Source organism: Oncorhynchus nerka, linkage group LG14, assembly GCF_034236695.1.
Source record: "Oncorhynchus nerka isolate Pitt River linkage group LG14, Oner_Uvic_2.0, whole genome shotgun sequence".
Taxonomy (NCBI): domain Eukaryota; kingdom Metazoa; phylum Chordata; class Actinopteri; order Salmoniformes; family Salmonidae; genus Oncorhynchus; species Oncorhynchus nerka.
Genome location: NC_088409.1, coordinates 4,430,999 through 4,455,772, shown reverse-complemented (window position 1 = coordinate 4,455,772; position 24,774 = coordinate 4,430,999). Strand labels below are relative to the sequence as shown.

Below are 24,774 nucleotides of genomic sequence, written 5' to 3'. Positions count from 1 at the left end.
GTACTAGGAGAGAGAGTATAATGTCTGGAAACTGAATGTTGATGTACTGTACTAGGAGAGAGAGTATAATGTCTGGAAACTGAATGTTGATGTACTGTACTAGGAGAGAGAGTATAATGTCTGGAAACTGAATGTTGATGTACTGTACTAGGAGAGAGAGTATAATGTCTGGAAACTGAATGTTGATGTACTGTACTAGGAGAGAGAGTATAATGTCTGGAAACTGAATGTTGATGTACTGTACTAGGGTGGAATATTGAATATAAACTGTTATTAAAGCACTAGCATGTTCACCAGCCTTCAGTCATTATTTCATTCAGATTAATTGCAGATTAGCAGCAGGTTAATAGGGATTATTACCAGATTATATTCCAGATGCTCAGATTAATTGCAGATTAGCAGCAGGTTAATAGGGATTATTACCAGATTATATTCCAGATGCTCAGATTAATTGCAGATTAGCAGCAGGTTAATAGGGATTATTACCAGATTATATTCCAGATGCTCAGATTAATTGCAGATTAGCAGCAGGTTAATAGGGATTATTACCAGATTATATTCCAGATGCTCCAACAACATGCACAGATTAGGGAAACGTTTTGGTAATTCTTTTATTGAATATTGAAAATATGAACGTTTATTATTTATCAATATGCCCTTCAAAACATTCTACACATGCTATTATAAGATTACATCAAAAGAGTCAATTATTCAATTTAGCGAGCCTGTATGTTTGGCCCTGGTATGTAAATATATTTAAATGATGACCATTTCCAGGGCATTATGTGAGGACCACAGACATCTGTAACAACTCATCTAAAATGTTTTAAAAAACTATATTCTTCAAAATAACATTCGTGTTCCAATCAACATAAAATTGTGTCAATAAACAATTACCAAAAATTATTGTACGAACATTTAAAAAACTGTAGCAAATAGCCCCCCCCCCCCCCCAAACACTCATTTTATGACGAGCAGACAGGCCTGCCACAGGGAGCAGGCCTACGTGCTGGGTCTGGCCTGCTGGGTCTGGCCTGCTGGGCCTTGCCACAAGCCAAGCTCTTTGCATGAGCGCAACACACAGTGTCAGTTGACCCAGGGAGGGGGGGTCAGCGCTGCAGTGTCAGTCAGGCCCAGAGACCGTAAAGCAGTGAGGCAGGCAGGCAGTCAGTCGCCAGCTCTGGCCGGCCGACAGAGGGCGCGGGCCTCCTACCTTCCTGCAGCAGAACCGTTCAGTGCATTCTGGGAGGTCTGGACAGTGGACCCCACCATGGTATTCATGGCACCGGGTTGTCCTGACGACCCGTTGACTGGACTTCCGTCTCCCTTCAGGATGCCCGTACACTTCCAGTTGTCCATATAGTTGGCTGGGGACCAGAAGATGGGAACCAATGAAACTGTGTAAATGTGTGGGGGACTTTCCACAGTTCACGAGGAGACGGACACTTGTCGTGGAAAGATCAGAATTTGTTGGTAACATTTGTAAGATATTTAATATTCATCAAATGTGTGTAAGTTATTTCTCATAAGAATGTATTTTGTTGTAATGTAAATGTAAATGTTGTACTATAGTGGTGGGCCATTGGCAGTTATCTGTTCTATGTCAGGACTAAGTTACATGGGCCACATGAGAGGGTAGAGGTCAAAGTGTCATCATGTGTAAACATATCTTATACTCCCTAACTTTCCCAGTGGGGAAAGGAGGGGTTGCAGTGTCTGGAATCATTCTATGCTCTCTCTTTGTTGACCTGTAGGGTCACTCTCCTCTCCGTGAGTTTGTCCAGGAGTTTGTATTACAGAGTGGTTGTATCTAAATGACAATTTGATATATGCCTGTTGATATGGAGGATTTGGTTTATGAAAGGAGACAAAGCTGAACGATAAGTTATGTCTATGCTGTCTGACTATGTGTGTCTTTGCTATTAAAAGGAACTCAGTTGCATTGTAAGGGGACTCTCAGAAGATTCACTGGGAGACACTGAATGTATCTGAGAGTCACAGGATTGTGATAAGAGCTCATATAATTAAAGATGGACTTTTATAACTAACTCTGACGTGTGTGTGGTTTGCTCCCATGATTTGGTAAAAAGAGGAAATTTCCACGACACACTTCTATTTCCCTTTAGCTAAACCATTGGCTTTAAAATGACTGGATAGACTTTTAGCCCGGTCCCAAACCTGTTGGTGCTGCCTGGCCAACTCTAGTGGTCCGGTCCCAAACCTGTTGGTGCTGCCTGGCCAACTCTAGTGGCCCGGTCCCAAACCTGTTGGTGCTGCCTGGCCAACTCTGGTGCTGCCTGGCCAACTCTAGTGGCCCGGTCCCAAACCTGTTGGTGCTGCCTGGCCAACTCTAGTGGCCCGGTCCCAAACCTGTTGGTGCTGCCTGGCCAACTCTAGTGGCCCGGTCCCAAACCTGTTGGTGCTGCCTGGCCAACTCTAGTGGCCCGGTCCCAAACCTGTTGGTGCTGCCTGGCCAACTCTAGTGGCCCGGTCCCAAACCTGTTGGTGCTGCCTGGCCAACTCTAGTGGTCCGGTCCCAAACCTGTTGGTGCTGCCTGGCCAACTCTAGTGGTTCGGTCCCAAACCTGTTGGTGCTGCCTGGCCAACTCTAGTGGTCCGGTCCCAAACCTGTTGGTGCTGCCTGGCCAACTCTAGTGGTCCGGTCCCAAACCTGTTGGTGCTGCCTGGCCAACTCTAGTGGCCCGGTCCCAAACCTGTTGGTGCTGCCTGGCCAACTCTCCCAAACCTGTGGTGCTGCCCAACTCTAGTCCCAAACCTGTTGGTGCTGCCTGGCCAACTCTGCCTGTGGTCCGGTCCCAAACCTGTTGGTGCTGCCTGGCCAACTCTAGTGGTCCGGTCCCAAACCTGTTGGTGCTGCCTGGCCAACTCTAGTGGCCCGGTCCCAAACCTGTTGGTGCTGCCTGGCCAACTCTAGTGGCCCGGTCCCAAACCTGTTGGTGCTGCCTGGCCAACTCTAGTGGCCCGGTCCCAAACCTGTTGGTGCTGCCTGGCCAACTCTAGTGGCCCGGTCCCAAACCTGTTGGTGCTGCCTGGCCAACTCTAGTGGTCCGGTCCCAAACCTGTTGGTGCTGCCTGGCCAACTCTAGTGGCCCCCAAACCTGGTCCCAAACCTGTTGGTGCTGCCTGGCCAACTCTAGTGGCCCGGTCCCAAACCTGTTGGTGCTGCCTGGCCAACTCTAAACCTGTGGTGCTGCCTGGTCCCAAACCTGTTGGTGCTGCCTGGCCAACTCTAGTGGCCCGGTCCCAAACCTGTTGGTGCTGCCTGGCCAACTCTAGTGGCCCGGTCCCAAACCTGTTGGTGCTGCTGCTGGCCAACTCTAGTGGCCCGGTCCCAAACCTGTTGGTGCTGCCTGGCCAACTCTAGTGGTCCGGTCCCAAACCTGTTGGTGCTGCCTGGCCAACTCTAGTGGTCCGGTCCCAAACCTGTTGGTGCTGCCTGGCCAACTCTAGTGGTCCCGGTCCCAAACCTGTTGGTGCTGCCTGGCCAACTCTGTTGGTGCTGCCTGGCCAACTCTAGTGGCCCCCAAACCTGGTCCCAAACCTGTCCCAAACCTGGTGCTGCCTGGCCAACTCTAGTGGCCCGGTCCCAAACCTGTTGGTGCTGCCTGGCCAACTCTAGTGGTCCGGTCCCAAACCTGTTGGTGCTGCCTGGCCAACTCTAGTGGTCCGGTCCCAAACCTGTTGGTGCTGCCTGGCCAACTCTAGTGGCCCGGTCCCAAACCTGTTGGTGCTGCCTGGCCAACTCTAGTGGCCCGGTCCCAAACCTGTTGGTGCTGCCTCACTCTAGTCAAACCTGTTGGTGCTGCCTGGCCAACTACTATAATCCCAAACTAGTGCTGCCTGGCCAACTCTAGTTCCCAAACCTGATGGTGCTGCCTGGCAAACATTTGGTCCCAAACCTTTGGTAGCCTGGAGGTTTGGCCAACTCTAGGCTGAAACAGATCCCCGGTCCCAAACCTGTTGGTGCTGCCTGGCCAACTCTAGTGGTCATCCAAACCTGTTGGTGCTGCCTTTTTGGCCCGGTCCCAAACCTGTTGGTGCTGCCTGGCCAACTCTAGTGGTCCGGTCCCAAACCTGTTGGTGCCATTTTGTTTTTGGTGCTGCCTGGCCAACTCTAGTGGCCCGTCCCAAACCTCTGCATTCTGTTTTATGTGCACCAAACCTGTTGGTGCTGCCTCCATTCTGTGGTCACTACGTCCCCAAACCTTCTGCCTGGCCAACTCTAGTGGTCATCCATTCTGTGCACTCTAGTGGCCCGGTCCAAACCTTCTGCCTGGCCAACTACTTCCCAAACCATTGGTGCTGCCTGGCCAACTAGTGGCGGTCCCAAACCTCCATTCTGCCTGGCCACTAGTGGCGTCCCATCCATTGTTTTGGTGCTGCCTGGCCAACTCTACATCATCCATTCTGTTTGGTGCTGCCTGGCCAACTCAGTGGTCATCCATTCTGTTTTTGTGCTGCCTGGCCAACTCTAGTGGCGTCATCCATTCTGTTTTCCCAAACCTGTTGGTGCTGCCTGGCCAACTCTAGTGGCGTCAAACCTCCATTCTGTGCAAACTACTGTCATCCATTCTGTGCTGCCTGGCCAACTCTAGTGGCCGGTCCCAAACCATGTTGGTCTGTGCCAACTAGTGGTCGTCCCAAACCTGTTGGTGCTGCCTGGCCATTGTTTTTTGTGCACTACATCATCCATTCTGTTTTTTTGTGCACTACATCATCCATTCTGTTTTTTTGTGCACTACATCATCCATTCTGTTTTTTGCGCACTACATCATCCATTCTGTTTTTTGTGCACTACATCATCCATTCTGTGCACTACGTCATCCATTCTGTTTTTGTGCACTACATCATCCATTCTGTTTTTTTGTGCACTACATCATCCATTCTGTTTTTTGCACTACATCATCCATTCTGTTTTTTGTGCACTACGTCATCCATTCTGTTTTATGTGCACTACATCATCCATTCTGTGCACTACGTCATCCATTCTGTTTTTTGTGCACTACGTCATCCATTCTGTTTTATGTGCACTACATCATCCATTCTGTGCACTACGTCATCCATTCTGTTTTTTGTGCACTACGTCATCCATTCTGTTTTTTGTGCACTACATCATCCATTCTGTGCACTACGTCATCCATTCTGTTTTTTGTGCACTACGTCATCCATTCTGTTTTTTGTGCACTACATCATCCATTCTGTGCACTACGTCATCCATTCTGTGCACTACGTCATCCACATAGGATCTCTGTGTTTCAGTCTATACTAGATATATCACCTTCCCAGAGTGGGACACAGCCTTCTCAGTCTATACTAGATAGATCACCTTTTCAGTCTATACTAGATAGATCTCCTTCTCAGTCTTATCTCCACTTCTCAGTCTATTCTAGATAGATCTCCTTCTCAGTCCAGATAGATTCTTCTTTCTATACTAGATAGATCTTCTGTTTTAGTGCACTTCTCCAGTCTATACTAGATAGATCTCCTTCTCAGTCTATACCATTCAGTCTATACTAGATAGATCACCTTCTCAGTCTATACTAGATAGATCACCTTCTCAGTCTATACTAGATAGATCTCCTTCTCAGTCTATACTAGATAGATCCATTCTCAGTCTATACTAGATCTCTCCTTCTCAGTCTCCATACTAGATAGATCTCCTTCTCAGTCTATACTAGATAGATCCTTCCTTCTCAGTCTATCTACTAGATAGATCTCCTTCTCAGTCTATACTAGATAGATCTCCTTCTCAGTCTATACTAGATAGATCTCCTTCTCAGTCTATACTAGATAGATCTCCTTCTCAGTCTATACTAGATAGATCTCCTTCTCAGTCTATACTAGATAGATCTCCTTCTCAGTCTATACTAGATAGATCTCCTTCTCAGTCTATACTAGATAGATCTCCTTCTCAGTCTATACTAGATAGATCTCCTTCTCAGTCTATACTAGATAGATCTCCTTCTCAGTCTATACTAGATAGATCTCCTTCTCAGTCTATACTAGATAGATCTCCTTCTCAGTCTATACTAGATAGATCTCCTTCTCAGTCTATACTAGATAGATCTCCTTTCCAGTCTATACTAGATAGATCTCCTTCTCAGTCTATACTAGATAGATCTCCTTCTCAGTCTATACTAGATAGATCACCTTTCAGTCTATACTAGATAGATCACCTAGATAGATCTCCTTCTCAGTCTATACTAGATAGATCTCCTTCTCAGTCTATACTAGATATATCTCCTTCTCAGTCTACACTAGATAGATCTCCTTCTCAGTCTATACTAGATAGATCACCTTTTCAGTCTATACTAGATAGATCTCCTTCTCAGTCTATACTAGATAGATCACCTTTCAGTCAGTAGATCACCTTCTCAGGCTATACTAGACAGATCACCTTTCCAGAGTCGGACACAGCCGTCGTCTCCTGAGGAGGCCAGCAAGGTGCTAGTGATGTTCCAGGAGACTCTCCACACCTGGGAGTTGTGGTTGGGCCACGTCTGAACTGTAGGGCCTGTTGAGCTGCTCTCCTTCCTGTCCGACGATGCAGAACAGGTCAGTATAACATAATGGGCACTTTAGTAGGGCCTGTTGAGCTGCTCTCCTTCCTGTCCGACGAGAGAGATGCAGAACAGGTCAGTATAACATATGGACACTTTAGTAGGGCCTGTTGAGCTGCTCTCCTTCCTGTCCGACGAGAGAGAGATGCAGAACAGGTCACTTTAGTATAACATAGAACAGGTCAGGGACACTTTAGTAGGGCCTGTTGAGCTGCTCTCCTTCCTGTCCGACGAGAGAGAGATGCAGAACAGGTCAGTATAACATATGGGCACTTTAGTAGGGCCTGTTGAGCTGCTCTCCTTCCTGTCCGACGAGAGAGATGCAGAACAGGTCAGTATAACATATGGACACGGTAACGGCTCTGAACGGCTGTGATCTACTACTTAGACAATACAGTAAGTCTAAAAATATATATACAGCTAATATCTATTAGAAAACTCAATATGTACATTATACTAAGTCAGAAAAAGTTAGTAAATAGTGTACAAAAAAATATATATAAAAAAATATATATTTAAAATCGCAATTTATACACTCACCGCAAAGGTACCAACTTAAAGATCCGAACATCTTTGGTTGCTATGGCGAGCACGTGGAAGGACCGCCCCAGGTTCGGGGAGAAGGCTATGTCGTGCACCGCATCAGTCACCGTCATCAACGTCTCGGCTTTCGCATATTTCCTGATCAAAGACAGAGAATTTCCCTCTTAAAGTAGAGGAGTGTCTAACAACATGAACTAAAAGACCAGACTCTCTCTGACAACATGATAACGTGAACTAAAAGACCAGACTCTCTCTGACAACATGAACTAAAAGACCAGACTCTCTCTGACAACATGAACTAAAAGACCAGACTCTCTCTGACAACATGAACTAAAAGACCAGACTCTCTCTGACAACATGATAACGTGAACTAAAAGACCAGACTCTCTCTGACAACATGACAACGTGAACTAAAAGACCAGACTCTCTCTGACAACATGACAACGTGAACTAAAAGACCAGACTCTCTCTGACAACATGATAACGTGAACTAAAAGACCAGACTCTCTCTGACAACATGAACTAAAAGACCAGACTCTCTCTGACAACATGAACTAAAAGACCAGACTCTCTCTGACAACATGAACTAAAAGACCAGACTCTCTCTGACAACATGACAACGTGAACTAAAAGACCAGACTCTCTCTGACAACATGATAACGTGAACTAAAAGACCAGACTCTCTCTGACAACATGAACTAAAAAAGACCAGACTCTCTCTGACAACATGAACTAAAAGACCAGACTCTCTCTGACAACATGATAACGTGAACTAAAAGACCAGACTCTCTCTGACAACATGAACTAAAAGACCAGACTCTCTGACAACATGACAACATGACAACGTGAACTAAAAGACCAGACTCTCTCTGACAACATGATAACGTGAACTAAAAGACCAGACTCTCTCTGACAACATGATAACATGAACTAAAAGACCAACTCTCTCTGACAACATGAACTAAAAGACCAGACTCTCTCTGACAACATGACAACGTGAACTAAAAGACCAGACTCTCTCTGACAACATGAACTAAAAGACCAGACTCTCGACAACATGAACTAAAAGACCAGACTCTCTCTGACAACATGATAACGTGAACTAAAAGACCAGACTCTCTCTGACAACATGATAACGTGAACTAAAAGACCAGACTCTCTCTGACAACATGATAACGTGAACTAAAAGACCAGACTCTCTCTGACAACATGAAACTAAAAGACCAGACTAAACATGAAAAACTAAAAGACCAGACTCTCTCTGACAACATGACAACGTGAACTAAAAGACCAGACTCTCTCTGACAACATGAACTAAAAGAACTAAAAGACCAGACTCTCTCTGACAACATGAACTAAAAAAGACCAGACTCTCTCTGACAACATGACAACGTGAACTAAAAGACCAGACTTGAATAATCCTAGAACACACAAAGACTACAACATAATACAATAGAGAAGCTTTATTTCTCCCAAGGGAACTGGGGGTTCATGTAACCATCTGCTCCACCTGTATAATGTAATAGGACTGACCTAGTGTTGTCATTATACTACTAATGTAATAGGACTGACCTAGTGTTGTCATTATACTACTAATGTAATAGCCAGGTAATAGGACTGACCTAGTGTTGTCATTATACTACTAATGTAATAGGACTGACCTAGTGTTGTCATTATACTACTAATGTAATAGGACTGACCTAGTGTTTTCATTATACTAATAAGGTAATAGGACTGACCTAGTGTTTTCATTATACTAATAATGTAATAGGACTGACCTAGTGTATTCATTATACTAATAATGTAATAGGACTGACCTAGTGTTGTCATTATACTACTAATGTAATAGCCAGGTAATAGGACTGACCTAGTGTTGTCATTATACTAATAATGTAATAGGACTGACCTAGTGTTTTCATTATACTAATAATGTAATAGGACTGACCTAGTGTTTTCATTATACTAATAATGTAATAGGACTGACCTAGTGTTTTCATTGTACTAATAATGTAATAGGACTGACCTAGTGTTTTCATTATACTAATAATGTAATAGGACTGACCTAGTGTTGTCATTATACTACTAATGTAATAGGACTGACCTAGTGTTTTCATTGTACTAATAATGTAATAGGACTGACCTAGTGTTTTCATTATACTAATAATGTAATAGGACTGACCTAGTGTTTTCATTATACTAATAATGTAATAGGACTGACCTAGTGTTTTCATTATACTAATAATGTAATAGCCAGGTAATAGGACTGACCTAGTGTTGTCATTATACTAATAATGTAATAGGACTGACCTAGTGTTGTCATTATACTAATAATGTAATAGGACTGACCTAGTGTTTCATTATACTAATAATGTAATAGGACTGACCTAGTGTTTTCATTATACTAATAATGTAATAGGACTGACCTAGTGTTGTCATTGTACTAATAATGTAATAGGACTAGATCTGAACCTTCCCACCGTACATCACGTTGCTGTCATCACTTCCCACTGCTAATGGGAGGGTGGGCCTAAGGAGACAATGATACATAGACTGTTATTCAACCAGGTAACATGTTATAGGCATCAATACAATAGCCCATTAGTATCTACAGCTGAAGGAGAGCTCCAAATGAGTTTTCACTGCAGTGGAACAGTAACATCTTGAAAACTCTACAGCCCTCAAACTCAACTCTGGACCTCGACCAGTGCATTTTATCATTGTTCTAATTAGACCTGGGACACCAGGTGGGTGATTCCCCTCTAATCAGGGACTGATTTAGACCTGGGACACCAGGTAATGAGTCCCTTCTAATCAGGGACTGGTTTACTGGGACACCAGGTGGGTGATTTCCCTCTAATCAGGGACTGGTTTAGACCTGGGACACCAGGTGGGTGATTCCCTCTAATCAGGGACTGGTTTAGACCTGGGACACCAGGTGGGTGATTCCCCTCTAATCAGGGACTGATTTAGACCTGGGACACCAGGTGGGTGATTCCCCTTCTAATCAGGGACTGGTTTAGACCTGGGACACCAGGTGGGTGATTCCCCTCTAATCAGGGACTGGTTTAGACCTGGGACACCAGCTGTGCAATTCATTATCAGGTAGATAATGAAAACCAGCAGGACTGGACCTCGTGTTTTCATTATACTAATGCTATAGAGAATGTAACACTGACCAGTGTTTTCAATCATACTAATGAACACTGTAATCATTGGACCAGGTAATCAGGACACCAATAAACACTAGTTCATTGTGTGTCCAATCAGCAACTAATAATCACTGTAGTTCATTGGACACTTTAGAACTAGTGACACCAATATAACACTGAATGTAATTGGACTGACTGTAATCATGGACTGAACACTGTAGTTCATTGGACACAGTGTCCAATCAGCAACACCAGGAACACTGAGTTCATTGGACCTTCACCACTGGGTGAGTTCATCACGCTGTGTTTCAGAACACTTCCCACTGTCTATCATGGGAACACAGGGTGGTTTATTGAACTGTGGAGACCAATGATACCAGTGTGTTATTCAATCAGCAACACCAATGAACACTGTAGTTTTGGCAATCAATGACCAATGCACACTGTAGTCTTTGACACTGGGACACCAGCTGAACTTGGAACACTGTAGTCATTGGAACAGTGAGTTTTCACCAATGAACAGTAGTTCATTGGAACAGTGTCCAATCAGCAAATCTAACACTGTAGTTCATTGGAACTGTGTCCAATCAGCAACACCAATGAACACTGTAGTTCATTGGACACTGTGTCCAATCAGCAACACCAATGAACACTGTAGTTCATTGGACACTGTTTAGCAACACCAATGAACACTGGTTCATTGGACACATGTCCAATCAGCAACACCAATGACACCAGGTGGTTCATTCACCTGTCCAATCAGGGACACCAATGAACACTGTAGTTTAGACACAGTGTCCAATCAGCAACACCAATGAACACTGTGTTCATTGGACACCTGTCCAATCAGGGAACACCAATGAACACTGTTTCATTGACACTGTGTCCAATCAGCACACCAATGAACACTGATTCATTGGACACTCAATCAGGGAACACTGAACACTTAGTTCATTGGACACTGGGACACCAATGAACACTGTAGTTCATTGGACACAGTGTCCAATCAGCAACACCAATGAACACTGTAGTTCATTGGACACTGTGTCCAATCAGCAAACCAATGAACACTGATTCATTGGACACTGTGTCCAATCAGCAACACCAATGAACACTGTAGTTCATTGGGTGATTGTCCAATCAGGGACTGATTTAGACCTGGGACACCAGGTGTCCCATGAACACTGAACACTGGTTCATTGACACTGGTCAATCAATCAGCACCAGGTTACACTGGTGATTCATTGGACACTGTGTCCAATCAGCAACACCAATGACACTGTAGTTCATTGGACACTGTGTCCAATCAGCAACACCAATGAACACTGTAATTCATTATCAGTGAATCAGCAACACCAATGAACACTGTAGGGACACAGTGTCCAATCAGCAACACCAATGAACACTGTTCAGTTCAATTGGTTTCACACAGTGTCCAATCAGCAACACCAATGAACACTGTAGTTCATTGGACACTGTGTCCAATCAGCAACACCAATGAACACTGTAGTTCATTGGACACTGTGTCCAATCAGCAACACCAATGAACACTGTAGTTCATTGGACACTGTGTCCAATCAGCAACACCAATGAACACTGTAGTTCATTGGACACAGTGTCCAATCAGCAACACCAATGAACACTGTAGTTCATTGGACATTGGACAATCAATGCAATAGCCACAAACATGTTTATTTTAATCAGCAACACCAATGAACACTGTAGTTCATTGGACACAGTGTCCAATCAGCAACACCAATGAACACTGTAGTTCATTGGACACAGTGTCCAATCAGCAACACCAATGAACACTGTAGTTCAACACTGTCCAATCAGTTCAATGAACACTGTAGTTCATTGGACACAGTGTCCAATCAGCAACACCAATGAACACTGTAGTTCATTGGACACTGTGTCCAATCAGCAACACCAATGAACACTGTAGTTCATTGGACACAGTGTCCAATCAGCAACACCAATGAACACTGTAGTTCATTGGACACTGTGTCCAATCAGCAACACCAATGAACACTGTAGTTCATTGGACACTGTGTCCAATCAGCAACACCAATGAACACTGTAGTTCATTGGACACTGTGTCCAATCAGCAACACCAATGAACACTGTAGTTCATTGGACACAGTGTCCAATCAGCAACACCAATGAACACTGTAGTTCATTGGACACTGTGTCCAATCAGCAACACCAATGAACACTGTAGTTCATTGGACACAGTGTCCAATCAGCAACACCAATGAACACTGTAGTTCATTGGACACAGTGTCCAATCAGCAACACCAATGAACACTGTAGTTCATTGGACACTGTGTCCAATCAGCAACACCAATGAACACTGTAGTTCATTGGACACTGTGTCCAATCAGCAACACCAATGAACACTGTAGTTCATTGGACATTGTGAACAATTGACAAATAAAAGTGATTTAATCTTAAAAATGACTGACTGGTTTCACCTGGAGTGAATTGGGCCTAAATCTATGGACTCGGTGAAGCTGACCTGGAGGGGTTCCAGGAGATACAGGAGCAGCTGAGTTTACAGGAGATCTCGTGTTGCAGGGACCACTGGCTGAGGTTCATCACGTCTGGAGCCTCGTAGACCCTCACCACCCCGTCTGCTGAGCACGTGGTCAGCATCAGACCCATGTGTTTAGGAGCGAACTTCACGTCCGTCACCGACGTCCTGCTGTCCACCAGAGTCGTCCTCTTTATCTAAAGCAGAATGAGAGTTTGTTGCCGATACTGCACACCAAGGCACATGTCTCTTTCACCCAATCAATAACTTGGGTCAAAGAATCACCTCACAGCAGTGACTGGATAATAGCCTGGTACAAGATCGGCAGAACAATACAAAATATATGTGGGACCAGGCTCGTAGCTGAATGTCCAGGAGTCTTACCCAGTGGCTCTGCCCCCTCTGTTTGTCATTAGACTCCCCAACTATCTCCTCCCACACAGCGGCTGTTCGGTCAAAGGAGCAGGAGGCCAGCACCTGTCCAAACTCAGGGTGGGCCCATGTCACCCTCCATACTGACCCGCTGTGTGTCTGCAAATCAAATCAAATTCAAATCAAATCAAATGTATTTATATAGCCCTTCGTACATCAGCTGATATCTCAAAGTGCTGTACAGAAACCCAGCCTAAAACCCCAAACAGCAAACAATGCAGGTGTAGAAGCACCAGTCAATAACAAACCTTCATTCTACAGACCATTTCAGGTTTGAATAAGCAAAGAAAGTCCTTTCAAAAAGGGAGAGGAGCTAGCTACAATTCAAAGCAAATACTTTAAAACACACTTTTAAATCTTGGCGTGTAAGAAATAAAACAGACTTTTAAATCTTGGCGTGTAAGAAATAAAACAGACTTGCCTTCCAGCTGGCAGTGCAGTGCCACTCCCCACTTTCACTCTTGTCCCAAACCTGAAGGATGCAGAACATTGACAATGGTTCACTAAAGCAACCTCTGGTTACAGTCTGGGCATTTTGTTTACATCCTAGCTAGCATAGCAAGCTAGCTGCATGGCTTGCAAACTAGCTAGTTAGCTTAGTTAACGTTAGCTAGCTAACTGTTTTAAAACTGCAAATATTATCAGTGAATTACTTTTCTCTAAAAGTGGGTAATATTAATCAAGTAAACTAGTTAGCTGCAGTTAATTTGGTTACTGAATTAGCTGTTTAGTTTCAATATCAATAAGGTAAAGAGTTAGCAAGCAAGCTAGCCTACTACTAGCTAGTTAGCTTAGCTCACTAGTTTTTTTTTTTTACCTTGACACTTTGGTCACTTGAACACGTTGCCATTCTCCGGCCGTGAAAATCGTAGGAAACATCGTGGATTAGATCTTTGTGATCTGCTGCAATGCTACGAGCCACAAACATGTTTATTTTAGTAGTTAAGTTATTTCCCCCACTGAGCCTCTCCTTCTCAGAACGGATGCTGCTGTCATGTGGCCTCGGCTCCCAGTGTTCACATCGTGACTGACCACAAAGAGGCGTAACATTTGCTAGATTCAATCAAGACAGTGTAGCTACGCTAAAGAAACTTCACTGGTTATGGGTGCCAGTCTTTAGTACTAATTTAAAACCATAAAAACCTTATCATCAATAAAAAATAAAAAATAAGTCCTCTCACAGTCAACTGCGTTTATTTTCAGCAAACTTAACATGTGTAAATATTTGTATGAACATAACAAGATTCAACAACTGAGACGTAAACTGAAGAAGTTCCACAGACATGTGACTAACAGAAATGGAATAATGTGTCCCTGTCAAAATCAAAAGTAACAGTCAGTATCTGGTGTGGCCACCAGCTGCATTAAGTACTGCATTGCATCTCCTCCTCATGGACTGCACTGGATTTTCCAGTTCTTGCTGTGAGATGTTACCCTGCTCTTCCACCAAGGCACCTGCAAGTTCCCAGACATTTCTGGGGAGAATGGCCCTAGTTCTCACCCTCCGATCGAACAGGTCCCAGACGTGCTCAATGGGATTGAGATCCAGGCTCTTCGCTGGCCATGGCAGAACACTGACATTCCTGTCTTGCAGGAAATCACGCACAGAACGAGCAGTATGGCTGGTGGCATTGTCATGCTGGAGGGTCATGTCAGGATGAGCCTGCAGGAAGGGTACATCAACATGAGGGAAGAGGATGTCTTCCTTAGTGCTTGTTTACGTACATCAACGTTGTCATGCTGGAGGGTCATGTCAGGATGAGCCTGCAGGAAGGGTACATCACATGAGGGAAGAGGATGTCTTCCCCACTACTTAGTGCTTGTTTACGTACATCACATCAGCATTGAGATTGCCTACACTACTTAGTGACCACAAGCTCAGTCAGATGATGCTTGTGACACACCGCCCCAGACCATGACGGACCCTCCATCTCTGCACCATCACAACATCCATATCAGGCTTTTTAGCCAACCTCTGCTTTTCTCATTGAAACTACCACATCAACCTCCCCACTACTTAGTGATTGTTTAGCCAGTACATCAACATCCCCACTACTTAGTGCTTGTTTAGCCAGTACATCAACTGCCTCGTTCCCCTCCACTCCTACATGAGCTGGGACCCATGTAAACATGATCTGTATACCCATTTGTTTACTCCTGCCATGGGTTTGTAGCAACTCATAAAGCAGGTCTTGTCTGATACGTGATATAAAGGACTGGAAACTCCTTAACACTGCACATGAATCAGAGCAAATAACTACTCTTTCTGGCATACCATCCTCCACCCACTGCAAGGCCAACAGTATGGCCATCATCTCCTCCGTATATACAGCCAGATGATCTGTACTACGTTTCCTGACTTCCACCCCATATTCCTGCTCTGACCCACAACTTCCTGTCCTTGGATCTCCTTGAACCATCTGTGTAAATGGCCACAACATCATGATACACAGTATCCAGATGTCTCTTAAACCAATCAGATGGATCAACACCCTCCCTATCTCTCTGTAGTCTCTCCAGATGGATAAACACCCTCCCTATCTCTCTGTAGTGTCTCCAGATGGATCAACACCCTCCCTATCTTTCTGTAGTGTCTCCAGATGGATAAACACCCTCCCTATCTCTCTGTAGTCTCTCCAGATGGATAAACACCCTACCTATCTTCCTGTAGTCTCTCCAGATGGATTAACACCCTCCCTATCTCTCTGTAGTGTCTCCAGATGGATCAACACCCTCCCTATCTTTCTGTAGTCTCTCCACCACTTCTAGATCTACTATTGGAGGTGGGAGGAGCCGTGGTGGATTAACAGGAATCGCTACCGTTGGGCTAAACTCCCTTCCATGCAGTCCCATCTCCTTCGCCTGGGTATTACCCACCCACCCAAAGCTTGTGTTCTGTCTTCGCTCCTGTTCCCAGCATGCCTGTAAAATCCCTTTTGCAAGATGAGATACCCCATGTCCCTGTAATCTGACCCAATAATTCATTGCCAGCTGCTGTCTCCTAATCTGCAATGGCATCCCCCCCCCCCATCTCCACCTGTGCAGCTACTAGGGACGTACGAAACACCCCAACACATATTATTCCTCTCTTCCATAAGGCCCCGTCATCTGCAAATAACGACCCCCAATATCCGTCTGTACCTGAGAGTAAACATCATTGATCGTGACTGAGAACAACAGAGGACTAATCACGCTGCCCTGTGGTGTCCCATTATCCACCAGATAGCTGCCGGAGAGACTTCCCCAGCCTCACTTGGATAGACCTTCCAAACAGGAAATCCTTTATCCAGTTGTATGTTCTTCCTCCTACCCCCGTAATATCCAGCTTAATTTACAAACCCTCCTTCCACATCATATGCCTTCTCCACATAAAAAAAAAAATACAGCTACAACAGTCTTCTTGTTCACCTGAGCCTTCCTGACCTCTGCTTCTAAGCAGAGCACTGGGTCCATAGTTCCCCTCCCCTTCCTGAATCCACTCTGATGAGGCGATACTAACCCACTGCTCTCCAGGAAGTAAGCACTGGGTCCATAGTTCCCCTCCCCTTCCTGAATCCACTGCTCTCCAGGAAGTAAGCACTGGGTCCATAGTTCCCCTCTCCTTCCTGAATCCACTCTGATGTGGCGATACTAACCCACTGCTCTCCAGGAAGTAAGCACTGGGTCCATAGTTCCCCCTCTCCTTCCTGAATCCACTCCACTTCCTGAATCCACTCTGAACTGGGTCCATAGTTCCCCTCCCCTTCCTGAATCCACTCTGATGTGGCGATACTAACCCACTGCTCTCCAGGAAGTAAGCACTGGGTCCATAGTTCCCCTCTCCTTCCTGAATCCACTCTGATGTGGCGATACTAACCCACTGCTCTCCAGGAAGTAAGCACTGGGTCCATAGTTCCCCTCTCCTTCCTGAATCCACTCTGATGTGGCGATACTAACCCACTGCTCTCCAGGAAGTAAGCACTGGGTCCATAGTTCCCCTCTCCTTCCTGAATCCACTCTGATGTGGCGATACTAACCCACTGCTCTCCAGGAAGTTAGTTAGCCTCTCCGTTATCATACGCTCCACAATCTTACATACATGTGATGTTAAGGCTATTGGCCGATAGCTTGTTGGCCTCGTTAGGTCCTTCCCTGGCTTCCAAATTGGTACCACTACAGCCTCCTTCCAACTGCCTGGTAGTCGCCCCCTCCTACACTCTGTTGTACAACACCAATACCTTATCCAGAGCCTCATCACTAACATGGGCCAACATAAAATAGCACACCTCATCTTTCCCAGGTGAAGTTAACCCAGCCTTACCTATTGCCCTTTTCACCTGTCATGGCGCATTCAACACGTCATCTACATCCTCCCTCCTATCCAGCACTCCACGATGCTCCGCCTCCTCTGACAAATGTACAGAGCTATGCACTGAGACGAACACTTTGGCCACCATCTCTGCTTTCTCCTCAGCTGTTACTGCCACATCCTTCCCGCTCGTCAACACTGGATAATCCCACTCCCTTCTGACCCCACTCATCCTCTTAATAATCTCCCACACCCTCCCACAGGGGCCGCCCTTCCAAAGGTGTCACAGAACCGACGCCAACATAACGGCTAGTTCTCCTCTTCAGGGATCTGGTGGTTTCCCAAACTCTGTCCTGTGTGTACATTTTGGGCTGATTAAAATCACCAACTCATAATTACGCTTTGATTATTTGAATCAGCTGTGTAGCGTTAGAGAGCAACAACCAAAACGTGCACCCGGGACCAGAGTTTGGGCAACCCCCAGACGAGGTGAACCATCCGTCATGCAAAGAGGTCTGGTGGAGATGACGTAGACCCCCACACAGTCGGCTGACTCTCCGCGGTAGATGGCTGTCAGTTGGGGCTAGCCAGCTAACTCACCGTTGACAACGATAACATTCAGACTATATTCACAAGAAAGAAATCTCAATACCAAAATGGAAAAACAGTTTGAGGAAATAGATTCGTCTGGGCAGTGGCAGAACCTTTATAATGTAAGTTGGGCATTCAATGTGTTATTTTCGGTTGCTAACCTAGCTAACGTTAGTTATGTTGCTAACTAAATTGGCTAGCTATCTGCCCGGTTGCTAGCTAGCAATTATGCACATTATCCATCGTACTAGCTAGCACCAAACTATGTCATTTTAACGGTATATTGAATGGATAATACTAGTTAAACTGGTGTTCATCCTGAAAGAGAAACTAAGCTTCACAGGAGAAGAGTCAGACTTCCGGAAAACGTGCATCAACATTAGCTGGCTCGCCTGTTTCTGAGAAGTCGCAAACACTTCCTGAAATAATATGTGCGCATGTGTTGTCATATCTAGGAAACTGGGCCGATTTACAACGGAGTGGATGTCTGGAGCTCAAGTTTAACAACAACCTATATAACTACCTACTCGGCCACAAGGAACACACAGTCTTGTTTTCTAGTTGTAGTTATTATGAGAGTGTTCTGGTTCATGTTTGAGTTGTATATCCCTAGAGTTGAATAATGTGTGATAGTAGTGCAGCAACAGTAGCCTTCTGTGTGTTATTACAGTTGGTTTTATACCATTAATTTTTCCCATAGGAATTTTACTATGACAAACAATGTCAGTATACTGCAAGGTATTGCTCACTTATACCCTTTATTATCATACATAAGTGGAAAGCTAATTGGAAAGACACATTTTCAGAATGTTCATGTTAACAGACCTCTAGTGTCCATATCAGAATTACTTGTATAAATGGCTGGTGTGGTTCTGAAAGGTCATGAAATTACCTTTCCAAAATAATGTAATCAACTTTGAAAGCACCAACACCAAACTATTGTTTAAAAATCGCCCATAAAGGTGCCATTGTAATGGGGCAGCTATGTTTTTGAAATGTGACTTTGGTTATAGAATCACCAAGTTACACACACACACACACACAGCTAGAACAGGGTTTTAGAGGGATTTGTATTTACAGGGCCATCACAGTTCACACACACACAGGCGAGAACAGGGTTTTAAAGGGATTTGTATTTACAGGGCCATCACAGTTCACACACACAGCGAGAACAGGGTTTTAAAGGGATTTGTATTTACAGGGCCATCACAGTTCTCACACACACACACACAGCGAGAACAGGGTTTAAAAGGGATTTGTATTTACAGGGCCATCACAGTTCTCACACACACACACACACACACAGCGAGAACAGGGTTTTAAAGGGATTTGTATTTACAGGGCCATCACAGTTCACACACACACACAGTTCACACACACACACACACACACACACAACAGGGTTTTAAAAGGATTTGTATTTACAGGGCCATCACTGTTCACACACAGGGAGAACAGGGTTTAAAAGGATTTGTATTTACAGGGCCATCACAGTTCACACACACACACACAGCGAGAACAGGGTTTTAAAGGGATTTGTATTTACAGGGCCATCACAGTTCACACACACACACAGCTAGAACAGGGTTTTAAAGGGATTTGTATTTACAGGGCCATCACAGTTCACACACACACACACACACACACACACACACACACACAGCGAGAACAGGGTTTTAAAGGGATTTGTATTTACAGGGCCATCACAGTTCACACACATAGAACAGCTAGAACAGGGTTTAAAGGGATTTGTATTTACAGGGCCATCACAGTTCACACACACACACAGGGTTTTAAAGGGATTTGTATTTACAGGGCCATCACAGTTCACACACAGAACAGGGTTTTAAAGAGAACAGGGTTTTAAAGGGATTTGTATTTACAGGGCCATCACAGTTCACACACACACAGTTTTACACACACCATCACACACAGCGAACAGGGTTTAAAAGGGATTTGTATTTACAGGGCCATCACAGTTCACACACACACACACAGTTCACACACACACACACACACAGCGAGAACAGGGTTTTAACCCCATAGAAGCCTTTCCCAATATGGCCGCCCAAACAACTCTATGGGGTCTTATTGGACATTTTCACAGGACCATACCTGTGAATGCCCCAAAATGTTCACAGTGATGTAGAATTAACAACCACTTGAGCCAGACGAACCAGATATATAAAAATGTTGAATTATACAAATAATTGTAAGAATGTAGCCCAAAAATCTTTCTGAATCGCTGATTTCTGATGTTATGACCAATAATGGCAACATTTCATCTTCAAACATGTAAAAATGGATATGTACATGTGAAGAGTCATGGATGTGAGTTGATTACAATGTTATCCTAGTGGCTGTTTTCATTATGAGGACTATAATCCTTCTGCCTACATTCCATTACAATGTTATCCTAGTGGCTGTTTTCATTATGAGGACTATAATCCTTCTGCCTACATTCCATTACAATGTAGTAAAATCCAGTGTTGGGCCTGTTGAGGCCAATTACATTACTTTTAGTATTATAGTAGCAGCGTTTATAGAGGTTCTAGGCTAGGAGACAGGGTTATAGAGGTTCTAGGCTAGGGATAGGAGACAGGGTTATAGACAGGGTTATAGAGGTTCTAGGCTAGGAGACAGGGTTATAGAAAGGGTTATAGAGGTTCTAGGCTAGGGATAGGAGACAGGGTTATAGAGGTTCTAGGCTAGGGATAGGAGACAGGGTTATAGAGGTTCTAGGCTAGGAGACAGGGTTATAGAGGTTCTAGGCTAGGAGACAGGGTTATAGACAGGGTTATAGAGGTTCTAGGCTAGGAGACAGGGTTATAGACAGGGTTATAGAGGTTCTAGGCTAGGGATATGAGACAGGGTTATAGACAGGGTTATAGAGGTTCTAGGCTAGGGATAGGAGACAGGGTTATAGAGGTTCTAGGCTAGGGATAGGAGACAGGGTTATACCCAGTAGTAAGCTGACCTAGGTAATTAGTTAGGTAGTGTATACCCAGTAGCCAGTAGTAAGCTGACCTAGGTAATTAGTTAGGTAGTGTATACCCAGTAGCTGACCTAGGTAATTAGTTAGGTAGTGTATATCCAGTAGCTGACCTAGGTAATTAGTTAGGTAGTGTATACCCAGTAGCTGACCTAGGTAATTAGTTAGGTAGTGTATATCCAGTAGCAAGCTGACCTAGGTAATTAGTTAGGTAGTGTATATCCAGTAGCTGACCTAGGTAAATAGTTAGGTAGTGTATATCCAGTAGCTGACCTAGGTAATTAGTTAGGTAGTGTATACCCAGTAGCTGACCTAGGTAAATTAGTTAGGTAGTGTATATCCAGTAGCAAGCTGACCTAGGTAATTAGTTAGGTAGTGTATATCCAGTAGCTGACCTAGGTAATTAGTTAGGTAGTGTATACCCAGTAGTAAGCTGACCTAGGTAATTAGTTAGGTAGTGTATACCCAGTAGCAAGCTGACCTAGGTAATTAGTTAGGTAGTGTATATCCAGTAGTAAGCTGACCTAGGTAATTAGTTAGGTAGTGTATACCCAGTAGTAAGCTGACCTAGGTAATTAGTTAGGTAGTGTATACCCAGTAGTAAGCTGACCTAGGTAATTATTTAGGTAGTGTATATCCAGTAGCTGACCTAGGTAATTAGTTAGGTAGTGTATATCCAGTAGCTGACCTAGGTAATTAGTTAGGTAGTGTATACCCAGTAGTAAGCTGACCTACGTAATTAGTTAGGTAGTGTATATCCAGTAGCTGACCTAGGTAATTAGTTAGGTAGTGTATATCCAGTAGCTGACCTAGGTAATTAGTTAGGTAGTATATATCCAGTAGCTGACCTAGGTAATTAGTTAGGTAGTGTATATCCAGTAGCTGACCTAGGTAATTAGTTAGGTAGTGTATATCCAGTAGCTGACCTAGGTAATTAGTTAGGTAGTGTATATCCAGTAGCTGACCTAGGTAATTAGTTAGGTAGTGTATACCCAGTAGCTGACCTAGGTAATTAGTTAGGTAGTGTATACCCAGTAGCTGACCTAGGTAATTAGTTAGGTAGTGTATACCCAGTAGTTGACCTAGGTAATTAGTTAGGTAGTGTATACCCAGTAGCTGACCTAGGTAAATAGTTAGGTAGTGTATATCCAGTAGCTGACCTAGGTAAATAGTTAGGTAGTGTATATCCAGTAGCTGACCTAGGTAATTAGTTAGGTAGTGTATATCCAGTAGCAGACCTAGGTAATTAGTTAGGTAGTATATATCCAGTAGCTGACCTAGGTAATTAGTTAGGTAGTGTATACCCAGTAGCTGACCTAGGTAATTAGTTAGGTAGTGTATATCCAGTAGCTGACCTAGGTAAATAGTTAGGTAGTGTATACCCAGTAGCTGACCTAGGTAAATAGTTAGGTAGTGTATATCCAGTAGCTGACCTAGGTAAATAGTTAGGTAGTGTATATCCAGTAGCTGACCTAGGTAATTAGTTAGGTAGTGTATATCCAGTAGCTGACCTAGGTAATTAGTTAGGTAGTATATATCCAGTAGCTGACCTAGGTAATTAGTTAGGTAGTGTATACCCAGTAGCTGACCTAGGTAATTAGTTAGGTAGTGTATATCCAGTAGCTGACCTAGGTAAATAGTCAGGTAGTGTATACCCAGTAGCTGACCTAGGTAAATAGTTAGGTAGTGTATACCCAGTAGCCAGTAGTAAGCTGACCTAGGTAAATAGTTAGGTAGTGTATATCCAGTAGCCAGTAGTAAGCTGACCTAGGTAATTAGTTAGGTAGTGTATACCCAGTAGCTGACCTAGGTAATTAGTTAGGTAGTGTATACCCAGTAGTAAGCTGACCTAGGTAAATAGTTAGGTAGTGTATACCCAGTAGCCAGTAGTAAGCCTTTCTCAGAAGTTGATAACCTGTTTGTTAGTGCTCTTACTGCAGATGTCTGCTGGTAGTTGCTGTAGATCAGACCTGTACACATTTCAATGAAAATCGTATTCACAGTCGCTGGCTGGTATTTGTTCTCATTCTTTCTCAGGAAATCCGAAACCAAGCCAGCGACTATTCATATAAGGTGGCAAAACTTCCGGAGAATCAGAATCGAAACCGATATAGAGATGTCAGCCCCTGTAAGTATTATTTTTTGTCCTGTGCCACTATCATTCATGAAGTACGATTCGTTGAGTCATCAATGTGATGAATAGTTTTAATTTACACTTTTTAAAAAAAATATATCTGGTTTTCAGATGATCACAGTCGTGTTAAACTTGAAAACTCTGAAAATGACTACATCAATGCAAGTCTAGTCGTGGTGGAGGAAGCCCAAAGAACCTATATTCTGTCTCAGGTCAGTACATCAATGCAAGTCTAGTCGTGGTGGAGGAAGCCCAAAGAACCTATATTCTGTCTCAGGTCAGTACATACAAGTAGTCTAGTCGTGGTGGAGGAAGCCCAAAGAACCTATATTCTGTCTCAGGTCAGTACATCAATGCAAGTCTAGTCGTGGTGGAGGAAGCCCAAAGAACCTATATTCTGTCTCAGGTCAGTACATCAATGCAAGTCTAGTCGTGGTGGAGGAAGCCCAAAGAACCTATATTCTGTCTCAGGTCAGTACATATAAGTAGTCTAGTCATGGTGGACGAAGCCCAAAGAACCTATATTCTGTCTCAGGTCAGTACATACAAGTAGTCTAGTCGTGGTGGAGGAAGCCCAAAGAACCTATATTCTGTCTCAGGTCAGTACATACAAGTAGTTTAGTCGTGGTGGACGAAGCCCAAAGAACCTATATTCTGTCTCAGGTCAGTACATACAAGAAGTCTAGTCATAGTGGACGAAGCCCAAAGAACCTATATTCTGTCTCAGGTCAGTACATACAAGTAGCTCAGACATTTCCATTCATTCTGTACTGATCACTAAACAGTGTACTAAGGCTTGTGTACTAAGGCTTGTGTACTAAGGCTTGTGTACTAAGGCTTGTGTACTAAGGCTTGTGTACTAAGGCTTGTGTACTAAGGCTTGTGTACTAAGGCTTGTGTACTAAGGATTGTGTATCTACATGTTAAGGGGTGGTCTGTGTTTCAGTTGGTGATGAAAGCAGTGTGTTGTGTTTTCTCCCAAAGGGCCCCTTGAAGAACACCTGCGGTCACTTCTGGTTGATGGTCTGGGAGCAGAACTCCAAAGCTGTTATAATGCTGAACAGAATCATAGAGAAGGGGTCTGTAAGTAGCCTACATACCTGTTATAATGCTGAACAGAATCACAGAGAAGGGGTCTGTAAGTAGCCTACATACCTGTTATAATGCTGAACAGAATCCTAGAGAAGGGGACTGACTGTAAGTAGCCTACATACCTGTTATAATGCTGAACAGAATCCTAGAGAAGGGGTCTGTAAGTAGCCTACATACCTGTTATAATGCTGAACAGAATCCTAGAGAAGGGGTCTGTAAGTAGCCTACATACCTGTTATAATGCTGAACAGAATCACAGAGAAGGGGTCTGTAAGTAGCCTACATACCTGTTATAATGCTGAACAGAATCCCAGAGAAGGGGTCTGTAAGTAGCCTACATACCTGTTATAATGCTGAACAGAATCCTAGAGAAGGGGTCTGTAAGTAGCCTACATACCTGTTATAATGCTGAACAGAATCCCAGAGAAGGGGTCTGTAA

The 24,774-nt window shown here is 44.1% G+C and overlaps 1 protein-coding gene and 3 long non-coding RNA genes across 5 annotated transcripts; 1 reads left to right on the top strand and 3 right to left on the bottom strand.

The window, feature by feature from the left end:
• Window positions 1–593: 593 nt before the first annotated feature.
• On the bottom strand, window positions 594–6,507 carry LOC135575096 (uncharacterized). Its single transcript, XR_010465687.1, has 2 exons — window positions 6,419–6,507; window positions 594–1,367 (listed from the first exon to the last, which is right to left on the bottom strand). It is a non-coding gene; the product is annotated as an uncharacterized LOC135575096 (long non-coding RNA).
• A 267-nt stretch (window positions 6,508–6,774) lies between these two features.
• Window positions 6,775–9,566, bottom strand: LOC135575097 (uncharacterized). Of its 2 annotated transcripts, none has more exons than XR_010465688.1 (3): window positions 9,548–9,566; window positions 7,122–7,262; window positions 6,775–6,885 (listed from the first exon to the last, which is right to left on the bottom strand). It is a non-coding gene; the product is annotated as an uncharacterized LOC135575097 (long non-coding RNA). The 2 variants fall into 2 exon arrangements; XR_010465689.1 differs by lacking the exon at window positions 9,548–9,566 and adding an exon at window positions 8,658–8,676.
• A 3,203-nt stretch (window positions 9,567–12,769) lies between these two features.
• LOC115117241 (nucleoporin SEH1-like) lies at window positions 12,770–14,304 on the bottom strand. Its single transcript, XM_029645707.2, has 4 exons — window positions 14,056–14,304; window positions 13,660–13,710; window positions 13,191–13,337; window positions 12,770–13,003 (listed from the first exon to the last, which is right to left on the bottom strand). Exons 1-4 carry the CDS (start codon window positions 14,164–14,166, stop codon window positions 12,770–12,772), a joined length of 543 nt encoding a protein of 180 aa, XP_029501567.1. The 5' UTR covers window positions 14,167–14,304.
• A 3,558-nt stretch (window positions 14,305–17,862) lies between these two features.
• LOC135574952 (uncharacterized) lies at window positions 17,863–24,767 on the top strand. Its single transcript, XR_010465658.1, has 4 exons — window positions 17,863–18,239; window positions 23,147–23,237; window positions 23,355–23,714; window positions 24,228–24,767. It is a non-coding gene; the product is annotated as an uncharacterized LOC135574952 (long non-coding RNA).
• The last annotated feature ends 7 nt before the right edge of the window (window positions 24,768–24,774 follow it).

Bases quoted from the DNA above. Each gene is read 5' to 3' on its own strand.
- LOC115117241 (XM_029645707.2), bottom strand. From the start codon at position 14,166: ATGTTTGTGGCTCGTAGCATTGCAGCAGATCACAAAGATCTAATCCAC. The intron at 13,338-13,659 runs GCAAGTCTGTTT...TTTGATTTGCAG, and splicing joins ACTGCACTGCCAGCTGGAAG to ACACACAGCGGGTCAGTATG. The intron at 13,004-13,190 runs GTAAGACTCCTG...ATTCTGCTTTAG, and splicing joins AGAGGGGGCAGAGCCACTGG to ATAAAGAGGACGACTCTGGT.